This window comes from Electrona antarctica, assembly GCF_951216825.1.
Source record: "Electrona antarctica genome assembly, chromosome: 7".
Classification (NCBI taxonomy): Eukaryota; Metazoa; Chordata; class Actinopteri; order Myctophiformes; family Myctophidae; genus Electrona; species Electrona antarctica.
The window spans coordinates 6494261-6509563 of NC_136812.1; the positions used below are offsets into that span (position 1 = coordinate 6494261).

At 45.2% G+C, this 15303-nt stretch overlaps 1 protein-coding gene across 2 annotated transcripts in view; it reads right to left on the reverse strand.

Moving 5' to 3' along the window:
• The window catches only part of nlgn1 (neuroligin 1), a gene marked incomplete at its 3' end in the record, with an annotated part of 342115 nt that overhangs the window by 144070 nt on the left and 182742 nt on the right, over positions 1-15303 (reverse strand). For both annotated transcript variants that reach the window (XM_079506030.1, XM_079506031.1), the window contains one exon: positions 7490-7642. In XM_079506030.1, coding sequence (XP_079362156.1) covers positions 7490-7642 — 153 coding nt within the window. The remainder of the gene's footprint in view (positions 1-7489; positions 7643-15303) is intronic.

Consider the following 15303-nt stretch of genomic DNA (forward strand, 5'->3'; position numbering starts at 1 on the left):
ATGTGTGCAATTCTTCGAATATATATTCTTTCACAGCAAACGTTTTGAACTCATAACTTTGCTTCTGGGGGCGGGGGGGTCCCTGGAACAACATATTTTCCGATGGGGGTCAGCGGGCCAATTACCTATAATTTCTGGGGTCCTTGACATGAAATAGTTTGAGAACCACTGATATAGAAACATAGGTTTTTCAAAGCCAGTCAGGATTTAGAAGACATTTGTAGAAGCTGGTCTCAGTCCTAAATGTGCTAATCTAATCACTGATGCCTCAGCAGAACCGCCGCAAACTTCGCCACACCAGCACCGCACCGCGGCGCATCTCGTCGTGGGCCGTGTCGAACCAAAAAAAAGTGGCGCGTGTGTGCGTGCGGCTCACCTCTGCCACGATCATGTGCCGTCGACCGTGCGGCCGTCGCCATGCCAAGAACACAAAGGCAAACAACAGCAGTTGGTTGAGCGCGAGCAACAGGCCAGACCGCGGCAGACTGAGCAAACGCCGCCGCTGCCAAAAGGGCTGTTATATACGGAAACGGCGAGCCCACGCCAAGTATAACCCATTTGGACCTGAGATCAGATTCTAAAAATGTCTGCTTGAAAATGACAGTTTTTGTGAAAAAGCTATGTTTCTATGTCAGTCGTTCTTCGATTTCTCAAAAATAGCAGACCTACAAGCTCGTAGCGCGCCACTCGGTGGTGCGCTATGAGCTTGTAGATCTGCTATTTTTCAATAGCTAAAGCATAACATAATGCTATAACACCAAAAGGGATTCCCGCCCAAAATGGGATAACAGAGTCGTTCCAAAATGGTAAGTGGGTAAATGACAACCAGCCATCGTTTCTCATTCTCTCTCTACTCTGGTTCTTTCTCTTTTCGTAAGTGGGAGGAGGAAAGGGAACACTTTCACCGCAAAAATGGGTACTCAACGATGATGGCCTAATTGTTTACTTCACTCAGAGAGGCAGACAAAGGCGGTGGAGAAAGGATGTGAGAGGAGAGGGCTGGAGGCCTGAGCAAAGGTTTGGAGAGGTGCCTGAGGACAATTCAGATTTTTGCTTTCAACAACTGGTGCGTCATTTTGCGTCAATGATGTTGGATCTGATTCTGCAGTGACGCACCGATGCAATGCCTGAACACAGGAAACTGGAAATAAATTAGTATACTTGTGGTAATTTAGCTAAATAACAGTTTATGAAGTAGGAGAAACAGAAAACACTGTTTTTAAAAAGCATTCAGGAGGTGTTACCCTTCACTCTCTCTCTCCTTTCCATCCCCCTTCACTCTCTCTCCATTAGGCTGACGATGAATTGAATTGAGTTGCATTGAATTGAATGTGGGGCATTGGGGTGTTGTGCTAATTCGCTTATTTCCATCGCTCAAAAATTGTATATATCCTCCTCCATAATGTAAATAGTATCCCAAGCGGCACACTTTACTACTTATTTTGATGGAAATAAGCAAATTAGCACAAAAACCCAACCCCCATTGGGGGCTTATATTAGGGGTGAGGTGCCCCTCACCTCTGGAACTCCCTCCCCCCTGATATAAGAAACATGGACTCAATCACCTCATTTCAAACCCACCTCAAAACCCACCTGTTTAGGCAGGTGGGCAAAAGTTATAGCCTTGAGCATTATATATATTCCCACAGAGCCAGACCAGAAGTACAGAGTTGAATGAAGAGTTGAATTATGGAGGGACAGAAAATGAGAACATCATGGAACACTAAAAAAAAGACAGAGAATGTCAGGGACAGGGAGAGAGAGAGAGAGAGAGAGAGAGAGAGAGAGAAGAAAAAATCACACCCGTGTGAAGTGAGTGGTGCAACTCCATGTGGGGGTCCCCGGAAATTCCAGACCCACAGGAACGCGGCCAGGGTGCCGGCCCGGTTCCGGCGAGCCGCCCCGCGTCCGAAATGGTCGAGAAATGTGTGTGTGTGTGTGTGTGTGTGTGTGTGTGTGTGTGTGTGTGTGTGTGTGTGTGTGTGTGTGTGTGTGTGTGTGTGTGTGTGCGTGTGTGCGTGCGTGCATGTGTGCACATGTGCGTGCATGCCCATGCGCGTGTATGTCTCTCTCGTGTCAATTGTTTGCACGAACATAGTTTGTGTCGTGCAGAAATGTGAATGACGTGAACAAACAGACACAATGTATCGCACAAAATAATGATTTACTATAACCGTCGACATCTTATGTCTCTTTATCGTCCTCTTCTCAACACGAGGACTCTGTCGATGTAATCATAGCGGTCATAGAGTGCTATATAAGGGAGGGCTTATGGCGGAACGCCGTGCGGAGAAATGGATATTTTACTACCCAGGTATATCTTAAAACAATCAGCGGCTTGATGAATGGCGGGAATGGCTGATGTATGGCTGGAATGGAAGGGTTATTTGGAGAAGGTTTGAGTCAGGGAAATGCACCTCATCAATCAGAGTGATTAAAGGCTCTGGCCGGCCCCAAACAAAACTCACAGCGATGGCTGCAGCATGGCCTGTAAAAGGAACAGTCCGCTGTTTTAGAAAGTGCTCGCAGCTCAGCGGTTCTCGGCCTGCGGGCTGGGGGGGGGGGGGGGGGGGGGGGGCACAAAACAAACGGGTCAGGCTACAGGCTACTACTTACTGTGTATTGACACACTGTATTATGCTTTACTGTATTTCTTCGCTATTGTGTTACCGTGCTATTGTGTTTTTATTGCTGTTTTTTGCTGTGTTATTGTTGTGAAGTGCACAGAGACCCCTTGGGGTGATGTTGCACTATACATAAAAATCACACCCGTGTGAACTGAGTCTCTCTCATTAGCAGGCAACAGTGCAGCACTATCTCTCTCTCTCCGTTTCTGGCACAACAGCGCCACTTTTGGTACTCATTGGTACTGGTGCTCATTAACGTCACACACAAACATAGTCAGTCACACACAAACATAGTTGAACACGGACATTGCTGTTCCTTGGAGTGGTTGCACCACTCAAAAATAAACTGAAACTGAAACTCGGCCTCTAGGCCTAGACGACTCAACTAACCCCTCAACCCCTTTAGTGTTGATTGTGTCGATTGTATGACGAAAAATGTTCGTCGACTATACCTTTTTTCACTGACGAAAACTAAAGGGAAACTAATTGAAAACTATATGCTGTGAGGACTAAAGCTATAAGACCAAATAGCTCGAGCTTGTAGGTCTGCTATTTTTGAAAAATCGAAGAACGACTGACATAGAAACATAGCTTTTTCAGAAATCAGTCAGGATTTAGAAGACATTTATAGAATCGTTCCCAGGTCAAAATGGGTTAAGGCCCGCCAAAATACATTTTAGTTGACTAGATCAACTGTAGATTTAGTGGACTAAAACTATGTATGCATACTATGTACAGTAATTAAATAGAGCATGACACGAGTGATGCGATACTGTGCTCCATTATGGAGCGGGGGGGGGGTGACACCGCCAGCATGATTCACACTATAAATGTGGAGCTCTCCCTGATAAGGACACTCTGACAGCACCATGCCATGTTCCATTATACACCGTCTCCATGGAACACAAATCACTGGACGCACGCACGCACGCACGCACGCACGCACGCACGCACGCACGCACGCACGCACGCAGGCCTATACTTGCCCCGTGGCCAAAATCCATTTTAGCCAAAGCCCATAACAAAAAAATATAGCCTTGTGTCAGCAGTTCTGCATAGTTAGAGCATCTGATTTTACTGCACAGCTCAGACACACGCTCGCCTTCCGCACACAGAGGACACACGCACATATCGTCAAGATAAGCACGCGCACGCACACGTACACACGCACACACACGCATATGACGCACACGCACACACACACAAGACAGACAAGAACACAAATGGCAGAGTTGTAAGTAAGACTTGCAACGTACTGAGGCTATGTTGACTGATAACTGACCTGGGCATCTGCCGCACAGTAACAAGCGGACTCTAATGAAAGAACTGGATGACTGACTGGCTATTTGGACGCTGGGCAGGTTACAAGGTCTACAAGTGCTACTGTACGTGCAACGATACACACGCTCTCTCACACACTCTCTCTCACACGCACACACGCACGCAACACCGCACCTGCTCTGTAAAAGCATCGTGGTTCATTCCAGCAGTGAAGGCAGAGCGGATTCTTTCCCCCGTCACCAGGGGTGTAAACACGTTTTCATCTGTGCAACACTCACTGTTTCCTTCAAAAGTGCCGAAAACTGTACCAAACGCTGCCACGGCGTTTTAGCACTGAGCGTCAATTACTTTAGTGAACGGAGACAGAAGGAACTGAGAGAAGGAAGGAAGGAAGGAAGGAAGGAAGGAAGGAAGGAAGGAAGGAAGGAAGGAAGGAAAGAAGGAAAGAAAGTCAGTCCATGATTTTTGTCCAAGATGTCTCTAAAGAAACTCAATGAAGGGATTGTCCTTTGCATTACTTCAGAATATCAGATTCTCACAATGATGGTTTTGTGCAAACACACATAATTCAAATTTAAATACAACAACTATAACACATACAACATGCAAATGAAGAATAATCCGGCTTCAACAGCTGAGCCGAACACATGTACGTAGGAGAGCGTGCACGGACGGGGACACCTGCTGTGCCCGGCACATGAAAGATCAGCATTTAGCATTGAAATCTATTTTTGTTGTTGAGCGGTTCAAAGAGCTGCCTCCCGGCCCAGCCATGCTCTTTCTTCTTCTGACACACATACAGTACAGCAGATATGTGTACCGAGCGCACACATGTACGTATGTAAATGCTCATACAGCAGGCCTATCGCATACTAAGAAACACACACATGTGCACGGCATTCTAGTCCAGTGAATGGCGCCGCATTGCGTTCTAGTGCCATTTCACTGAGAAAAGGGGAAGCAAAATCCCAGTCACCAATTCAACCGGCTGGCTCGTTTGTTCAACGCGAACAAATGACACAACATAATCCCATTTAGGGACGGAGGCAGAGATCCTTTGTTCCTGCCATGCGTCACCACATACCTAACCCCCTCAGGGGTAGAGAGTCACACATCCGTATATGCGAGGAGCGGAAAAATAGAATGAAAAATTAAACAGAAGGTGCTTGAGAGCGATGGAAGAGGAAGGAGAGAAGAATCTAAAAAAGACGGAGCATGAGACCAGCAGCGGGGGGAGAAGATGGAAGATCGGTGACGAGACGGGGACAGGGAGAAGCTTCCAGGCCTGATTATACGGAGGAGAGAACAGATGGGTAGAGACCTACATGTGTGGAAACACATGGCTGAAAATTTCCCCCAGAAATATTCCGCTCAATTATATAGAGAGGATGTGTCATTTCCAACATGTCCATGTGTCTTAGGAGGAGCCTTACGTCATTTCAGTTTAAGGACATGCAGCGTCTGAACAGAATAAAGATTAGTGAACGTGTACAGTACGTCGTCTCAACACTATTGTGAAAGTGGCAGATGATATCATTGGCGTTCTCTGTGTTCACCAACTGTCTGATATGATATGATATTATAGTACTTTATTGTCAGTTCACACTGAAATGTGTCTTGCGACCCAGCAGCCAAGTATGCAGAAAACATATACACACATTTGACATAACACAAAGAACAAGACAATTTACATACATAAAGACATGAAGACAAGAGCAATATCCACCGCCTAGATTACCCCGTGGCTACTACAATTCCTGATTAAGCCTTAGAGTCGACTGGTGGACAAAAGACCTCTTTAGTCTGACCTTATTGTATGCTGGTACGCCATATCTCCTTCCTGAAGGTAGCAACCTATATTCTCCATACAACACATGCTTAGTATTAGAGGTGATATTCCTTTAGCTAACCTTAGGATGCTGTTATCATACGTGGATGTATAAAGTTTCTGAAGTGGTTGTCCAACTGTCTAAATGGCAACACGAGACATATAAGCAAAGCCTAGCCCTAGACTAGAGCATCATGAACTGCCACGGTCAACGGTTGGGAGGAGAATTAGAGTCACAAGGTTCAACAAGCTGAATGAAAGGCTGAATGAAAGGCTGAAGTAAAGGCTGAATCTCAGGGATGTTCTTCTCTTTACATTGCTATATTGGTGTGCTTTGGTGTATCTGTTGAACCAGTGTGTTGTGTTATATTTTCCTCTCTATTCTCTCTTCCTTTTTTAACTCTTCTGGTAAGCACAATGTTGAGACCTGCACTCACAGAGAAGAATGTTCACACACTCCTTTACACCTGGAGTCGTGTGATGTGACAATTAAGTTGTTTCTGATTCTGTACATCTTGTGTTGTCGTGCGCGACGTGCAAACAAAAGTAAGGAAACACTGTGTACTTGATTCCTTTCAATAACACTTCCTAATTGGGACAAATCTAATCTTTCATTATTCATACACATAAACATTGCCTTCTGAAAAATAACACAAGAAGATTGAGGCATAAGAACTTTACTGTAAGTCGCGCTGGACAGTGCAATCAAACTCAACCTATTGCCTTCAACCGAGTCCTTTGTCTGCAAAGCACAACCAAAAACAAAGAGCAGGGTTTAGCGAAAGATGGGGCAGGCTTACGGGGAAGCGAGAACAAGGGTGTGAAAGCCGTCATGTGAGACCAACGGTGTGAAACTCATCATGTGAAACGTCAGGGTTCGCAGGAGCTGGAGACGTGATGAGAACTAGTACGGGAGATACAGCAGAGAGCAGAATGAGAAGATGGTGCGGGATGGGGAAAAGAAAGAAAGATGGGTTGGAGACGATATAACAGAGGTCCTGAAGTTCACAGAAGTCTCCCCAGCTCACCCTCTGAGCCGAGTGAGAGCGGTGCTGAAATACTAACTGAGCGAGAACAGAAGTGACAGGAGATGATGTCGGGGGGGGGGGGGGGGGGGGGGGGGTGGCAGTGGAGGGGGGGGGGGGGGTGTTGGGTTGGTATAGAGAGGAGGCTGACAGAAAACCAAGTTTGTACATTTTGCTTTTATCAGACTACAGTCAGCAAAGGGAGTACATTCAGAAGAAGGGACACAAACACAGTTTGACTCTCTCTGAACGTGTAAAATGAACACTCTGCTGCGTACAAGCAGACATCACGTAACTGGGGATATAGATATAAAGAAACCGCAGAGATGTTTGAATTGCATTCAACATATCTGAGATATTAGCACAGAATGAACAGGAATAAGACAGCTTGAAACGGAATGCCAGAAAGCCATATATCTGAACTCCAATTCCAATAATCGGCAAAACAGATTAAAAACAACAGCAGCAACATACAAACAAACAAACCAAAAGGGGCAGCGGAGATAGATAGATAGATAGATAGATAGATAGATAGATAGATAGATAGATAGATAGATAGATAGATAGATAGATAGATAGATAGATAGATAGATAGATAGATAGATAGAAAGTTCTCTGCGTCTTTGACCAGCTCTCAACTTTGAGGTGACGCGTGAGCGCGGGGGGGGGGGGCAACGGTCGGGGTATAGTAGAATAAAACAGTGCCACAGGCCTGGCAGCGACCTTACCTAGGACACCCAGCCGGTAGTTGACAGTCATCACGATGACATTGCCATAGCTGGCCAGGATGCTGCCGTCAAACATATTCCCCGTTCCTTCCATGTAGGAGCCCCCGTGGATGAAAACCATCACGGGCTTGGGGCTGCCGCTCTCTCGAATGTCTGAGGAACGGAGAGGGAGGGAGGGAGGGGTGGAGGGGTGAGGGGGGAACAGGAGCGGGGAGGGAAGGAGGAGATGGTGAAGTGAGAAAGGGACTGATTAGACCACAGATTGAACATGACAGCTGCAGATGCAATCTCAATACTTTACTGGGCAATGGCCTCTCAAATGTTTTTTGTAAGTAATCTTGGCATATTGGCTTTTTTTTTTTAAAGCTTTGAGACAGGGTGTTAGCTGGAAGCGTCAAACCACTCATTTTCTCATGTGAAGGGGGTGACATGTCCCTGGTGATTGGAAAACACTGTTTAATTTCACACAGGTATTGATAAAATGGGATACTTAATGGAACAGGTTTTAATTTTCGTTTCAGTCAATGACATGTCAACATTCGGGGGCGATTGAAATTGAAATTGTCATTCCATTTAGAGGCAAAAGTCATTTGAGTAATTTAGTGCAAAATCTCATGAAAAATAAAGAGCAGCAACATTTTTATAGAGTCAGGGTAGCCATGCTAAAACTTTTAATTTGACGGTGAATATTTAAGGCTTGCTTAAGGGTTGTTTAGCTGTCAACAAAAACCAAGAAGTGCATCCATGATTTTGTAACTCACTGGAAAGCTATTTGCTCTAATTGGACAATCAAGACGGGACACTTTCCTTTGATGGATTCTGTATAAGAGGCAGTAAAAGTAAAGGGAGTTAAGTAACTATTGCTAATCCTCGCTAAACCTTGACATCTGTGATGTAAACACAGAATTACTAGGCATCTCAATTAAAGTTTTATATCTAATAATTTAGCAATCGCTCGCCCGCTGTCTATTTTGCTCGGTCGCTGTCTGTCTGTCAGTCAGTCAGTCCGACTACTTCCGGGTCACCAGTGAAATGCATGGTGGGACGGACACAGATTAATACTGGGACACACTTTTCCGCGTAACTTGAGTTGTTTCGCCCGCTATCTATTTTGCTCGCAATAGACAGCGGGCGAGCGATCGCTAAATTATTAGATAGATTACCCACACTGAACATCAATTGCTGTTCATATATTCAGAACGGGTAAGGACTAATATAATGTGTGTGTGTGTACACACGCACGTGCGCCTGTGTGTGTGTGTGTTTGTGTGTGTGTGTGTGTGTGCACACGTGTGTGTGTGTACGGCGTGCGCACGTGCGTATATCAGGGCAACATACTATTAGAATGTCAGGCCTCTGTGTGGAAACAAAGTACTGTACGTACAGTACATATGTCATTTAGCAGACGTTTTACATGAATTACTGACCATAAAGGAGCCACTGTTCTCTCTTAACACGACGGTGGATGACGACGAGTGAAGAGGATTTAGAAAAAAACACTGGACGCTTTTATAGTAGTAGATACTGCACCGCATTTTCCTTTCATCTTCACACACTGTATGCCAGAGACGAGGCTTTTCATCTCGGATGCTGCTAACTATCTCCATCTGAACACGCAGCGTTCAAGCCCATTGATGTTTGCTGTTGAGGGACGCAGGGTCCACAGAGAGATCAGCGATTCCACATGGGATTAAATTTTAACTAGGCAAGGAAATAGAAAACCATTCCGCATTAACCGCATCCAGAAAAAAAAGGGCTTCTCTAGTTTTGGGAGTTTGTTATTATGTTTCTTTCACTAAGAGAGAGAGAGAGAGCTACAGTACGGAAAAAAGGACATAATTACGGATTTGTTTGTGAACATGTTTGAGTGTGTATACGAGAGGAGCACGATGACTTAACCCATTCTGGGCGGGAACCCCTGTTGGTGTTTCAAGCATTATGTTATACTTTAGCTATTGAAAAATAGCAGATCTACAAGCTCATAGCGAGCCACCGAGTGGCGCGCTACGAGCTTGTAGGTCTGCTATTTTTGAAAAGTCGTGAAAATGTGGTGCAAATCTTTGAATATATATTTCAGAGCGAACATTCTTAACTAAAATATTTGCTTCTGGGGAGGTCCCTGGAACTACATATTTTGAGATGGGGGTCTGTGGCCCAATAGAGATAATTCTGGGATTCTGGGGGTACTTGACATGAAAAAGGTTGAGCACCACTGACATAGAAACATGTTTTTTTCAGAAAAAAATTAGGATTTAGAAGCCTTTTTTTTAATCGACCTCAGTCCAAAATGACTTAATGGATTGTGAGGACTCCCCTACATCCGCTCTCAAGTCTGTGGTTGAGTGCTTTCTCTCCGTGTGAATGCATATGGAAAAGAGAGAGAGAGCGAGAGAGAACTTGAGGACAACTGAAAGATGGCAGTGAACATTGTTGATGATGGCAGTCTAAATGTCATCTGTGCATGGATGGGACGTGTTTGTGCCCACAGGAAATCCGTTTAAATCTCAGACAAAACACAAGAGAAACGGAGGTAGTCTGGGGGAAAAGAGACCGCTATCTTTTCCCCATCGCCGCATCGGTTCTAGCAGGGAATTCAAATTAGACTCATGTGGCCGCTGGGTAGAGGGATGTCTGATTTGGTACTATACACGGCTAAGTCCTCAATATTAATTCATCCATTTGTAACTCTGAGAGCAGCTCTCACACGTGTACGCTCCCAGAGTTAACCCATTTTGGACGGGAACCCCTTTTGGTGTTTAAGCATTATGTTGTACTTTAGCTATTGAAAAATAGCAGATCTACAAGCTCATAGCGCGGCACCGAGTGCCGCGCTACGAGCTTGTAGGTCTGCTATTTTTTTTAAATCGTGAAAATGTGGCCCACATGTTTGAATATATTCTTTCAGAGTGAACGTTTTTTAACTCAAATCTTTGCTTCTAGGGGGGAGGGTCCCTCGAACAACATATTTTCAGATGGGGGGTTGGCGGCGGCCAATTACATATGTTTTTTGGGGTCCTTGACATGAAAATGTTTGAGAACCACTGACATAGAAACATAGGGTTTTTCAGAAAACAATCAGCATTCCGAAGGCATTTGTAGAATCGTCCTTATAGGTCTAAAGGGCTTAAATGAAGGGTGTCCTGTATCCTCATTGTCTGCAGTGCTCATTATGGCACAGCACTTCCTCCTCTCCTCTGTCCTTTTGCCTCATTATGGCACAGCACTTCCTCCTCTCCTCTGTCCTTTTGCCTCATTATGGCACAGCACTTCCTCCTCTCCTCTGTCCTTTGCGGAGGGCTGTTTGTTGTGCTGTTGTTTTGTTCCAGTGTTCTTTGTGTGGCCTGGTTTCCCAGCAGGCAGTGCGGCATGCAGCATGTACTGTAGTGGCATGTCATAACTCTCCTCTGGAATGCTTCCACATGCTTCTGACAAAAAAGGTCAGGAGATTGGATGTACACACGCACGCACGGCAGAGTGCGTGCGCATGAGTGTGTGTTTGTGTGTGTGCGTGCGTGCGTGCGTGCACGTGGTCCACAGAGGGTGGGGGGGTGGGTGGTGGAGTGCCGGTGTTTGCGGTTGGACACAAGGCTCTTGCGGTGACAGATAATGACAAAATGGCCGGCCTGCTCGACAAAGAAAGGACATGAGAGGAGAGGAACAATATCCGTTGAACAACTGATTCAACCAGTATTAGAGGTGCAGTAAAGTGATAATGTGTTGTTAAAACAGTGTTAAATATCTCTATATTTTCGTAGTAATCATTGCTATAGAGTCTTTGCTCAGTAACAGGGATGTCTTAGACAGTCTCTCTCCCAACTCTTTGGTGAACAGAAAATGCATTTTCAGGATACCAATGTTATGCAGTTCGGGAGAGAGAACTCACACAGCATACAGTACGTGATAAACAAGTGGAACTGGAAGTGATGACGCGTAGAAATGAACGTTCCAACTGGAACAATATCAAACTTGAAGCTGAAGCAGGATGCTCTCTCCTGATTGGATGAAACTGGTGACCCACCTCAAAATGTATTTTCTGATCATTATAAAGAGGTGGAGAGATGAGGAGACCCTCTTACTGAACAAACACTCTATAGCAATGATTATACTGTAAGAATATAGAGCTTTTTTTGTTTTTTTTGTTAAAAAAAAAAGTTTTAACCAGAAAATATCACTCAGTCATAATACCTTTAAAGAGAAGGTAATTATGACAGTGATCCTGATGATGCGGGTGGCGTGGCGGTCATCACGTTGGTACAAAATACGACAAAGATGATGATAATGATCGAGTCGATGATGACAGTGGTGACAACAATGGCCGTTAAACTCTACAAACGGGTGCATTGTGAGCTTTGTGTGAATGGTTAATATTGGAACAGCCAGACAGTTAAATTGTTTCTTCAATCATAGGAACGATTCACCAGTGTGGAATTAATGGCGCCACTAGATATCATAATTACAACCAGGCCAATTTGGTTTGGTTTTTTCTTTGTGATATTGTCTCCCGCTCGAGGCAATTTGAGGCGAGGTCAGTCTTCTCGATAGCGGAAGATGTAATTATCGGGACCTCGGGAGGGTTTCGGCGCATGAGCGAGATGAAAGTGCGTCGGTTTTCGAGGAGAGGGTTGTGCGATTAAAAACAACCTGCAGGTTGCTCTCCCGCACGTTTTCCCAGAGTTTGCCTTGCGTGCAGCGGGGTGTCAGATGAGGTGCCGTGCGAGCAATGACGTCTACATGTTGCTGCATGCGCCTCCGAGATGAGCTGGAGATCAAAAGGATTGGGCTTCGTTCGATTCCTCAGAGTAAAACCCTGGAAGATGCCTCCAGGGCTTGTTTCTATACGGTGCCTCTGTGCTGTCACTCTGCTAGCGTAGAGGCGCCAACTCCGTGTGGACACGCAGCTTCTCACTGTCTTCAAAGTACACAGTAGGATCCTCGGTTGCTAATCTTTTTTTTATTTATTTTTTATCCCACGATTTTGTAACCCATTTATCACCCCTGTGTCAATTATCTAATGTGATCCTGGGCTCTATACACACCCTCCGCCAACCTGGGGAGAGCAACGGACTTGAACCCATGCTTCCTTCATGCTTGAGTGTCCAAGTTGCGCCTTTACACCTGACAGGGGGGAGTTTCCCTGGTTGGACGTAGCGCGTGGAAGGAACACGTTATTCCAACCAGTTCCTTTCCCCTCCATCAGGTGCCCTGGCTGGCCAGGGGGAGGTAGTTTAGAGACCAGGATTACTGCATGTTTTTGTGAGGGCACCTACCCTAGGGGACACGGGGAGAACATGCAAACTCCACACAGAAAGGCCCTTTCGCCAACCCCACCTCGAGTATGGGCACTGATGACGCGGAGGAGAGAACACGCCCCCCAGCACCCACAGCGTCCCCAGCGGGAATCGAACCCAGGACTCAGGACTCTGTGCTAATCTAACTGTACAAATGGAACACAGATGGATGCTTACGGGTCCAACTGGTTTCATGTGCATACTGTTAAAGTGGATAAATTAGCGCAGAGAAGGGTACTGTATAGGCCTACTGTACAGTACCGGGTACTGTACAGGGTACTGTATAGCCCTACGCCTCTGCAATCTGTCTAGCTGCTGTACACGCTTCCCAGGACACGGTGCGCAAATTAAAAATAAATGCAAAGGCTTACTGACAGCTTCCTATTCCTATATGAAGCTTCCTATTCCTTATTAAATCCTGCCAGATGTTGACATACATTATTCACTGTAGTATGCATGACAACAGGTATTCTTCTGTCTTCTATATTCCAACACATTTAAATCCTCTCGCAACAATGTGCGTCACTTCTATAGATTGCTTGCTTTCTTGTTTGGTCATATTATTATTGTCGTTTTATCACTGCCCGGAGATCATCGTAGACTCGCTTTCTTTACGAAGCCACGTTTCTAAAGTAAACTAAGCTTGTTTACTTTAGAAGGGCGACTGTGGCTCAGGAGGTAGAGCAGGTCATCCAATGATCCATGGGTCGGCGGTTCGAATCCCGGCTCCTCCTGTCTACATGTCGAAGTGTCCTTGGGCAAGACACTGAACCCCAAATTGCTCCCGATGTGCTGGTTGGTACCTAGCATGGCTTCTGCCGCGTGTATGAATGTGTGTGTGAAATGGGTGAATGTAATGCACCTATGTAAAGCGCCTTGGATAAAGGCGCTATATAAATGCACCGTTTACCATTTAAAGTACACTAAGCTTGTCCTTCCAGGCTGTGCACAGTAAAGTTGATGTTAAGCGAGAAAGAGAGAAACTTGTTTGTTCCAACAAACAAAAAAAAGAAAAGAAAACAGGCTGAGAGAAATCTGGACGCATGCAGCATAATATGTAAAACTTTTCCGAGTCGATTTCTCTTTATGTGTTGCTCTACTCAGCTCTTCTCCCGCTGTACTCCGGGTTTGTCTTCGCACCATCAGCAGAATCCCTCTCTCCTCCTCCTCCTACCCTCCATAGCGAGGGATCCACACCCACACCGTATGGGCAGATTAATGTGGCACAGGTGTGTGCAGCAGTAGTAGAAGAACATTTCAATGGCCGAGGAAAAAGCACATCGTGCTGTGTAGATGTGACGGCTCACGACATCTCCTCTTGTTCATATATCCACATCAACAGTATTCCACCGTATGTATATACGCGGTTGATTTGCAAGGCCCGAAAAGAAACTGCAACTCTGCATCTTGGCAAAATGCTGGGCTCTCAGGAATGGCGTGGTTTGCATCTCTCTAGTCCCAGCACAGCGTGCGTATATACAAACAGTGCTTCTGAAACCTTTTCATGTCAAGGACCTCCGAATTAATAATGTATTATTTGGCCGCGGAGACCACGAGGTATAAATGGGGCCAAAATAGCTCAAATTAGCTGATCTAAAAGTTCACACAACGCATCACATTGCAACACGTTGGGAGCTTGGATCTGCTCGTGCGTTGAGTGTGCGTGCGTGTGTGAGTGCGTGCGTGCATGTGTTCACATGTGAATATTATATCCAGGATATATGTGACATTATGCATGTGTATTTCTGACAGGGTTGCGTGTGTGTGTGTGTGCGTGCATGTGCGTGTATGTGTGTGCACGTACGCTTGCCGCATGCATGCGTTTCCCAGGAAAAACAACACGGTGGCTCAGATCAAAGCGAGCCGACTGGTTGTTGAGTCCTATTTGGATGTAATTGCTGTTTACTTCATCACATTATACAGAAGCAGTACCTTATTAAGTCTCTGCCTGTCATTAAAGTTCTACCCATTGTGGCCTTAACCCATTTTGGGCGGGAACCCCTTTTGGTGTTAGCATTACGTTATGCTTTAGCTATTGAAAAATAGCAGATCTACAAGCGAGCTTGTAGGTCTGCTATTGTTGAAAAATCGAAGAACGACTGACACAGAAACATAGCTTTTTCAGAAAACTGTCAGGATGTAGAAGACATTTTTAGAATCTGATCTCAGGTCAGAATTGGTTAAGGGAATATGACTGCATCTCAGGGTTTTTTTATCAAGGACATTTTATTCATAATATGACTTTTCAAAGGGCTGTTTGTTTATGGCAACTGAATTTTTGGCTCGTCTTTTTCGTAATAATATTGGGCTTAATGGGTTTGCAGATTATTGTCAAGGGGATTCACTGCTTCAGCCCTTCAACCTCCGTCAGTGTCTGTGAGGAATCGTGAGTTACCAAAATGTCTGTTTTAGATATAGATTCCAAGAAAACCATGTATTTTTTGGCAGTGTGAACAGGCGTTTTTTTCTTGTAGTTATTAGTTTTATTTCGTTTTTTCGGGTTGACCATTAAAGGTATATTCAGTG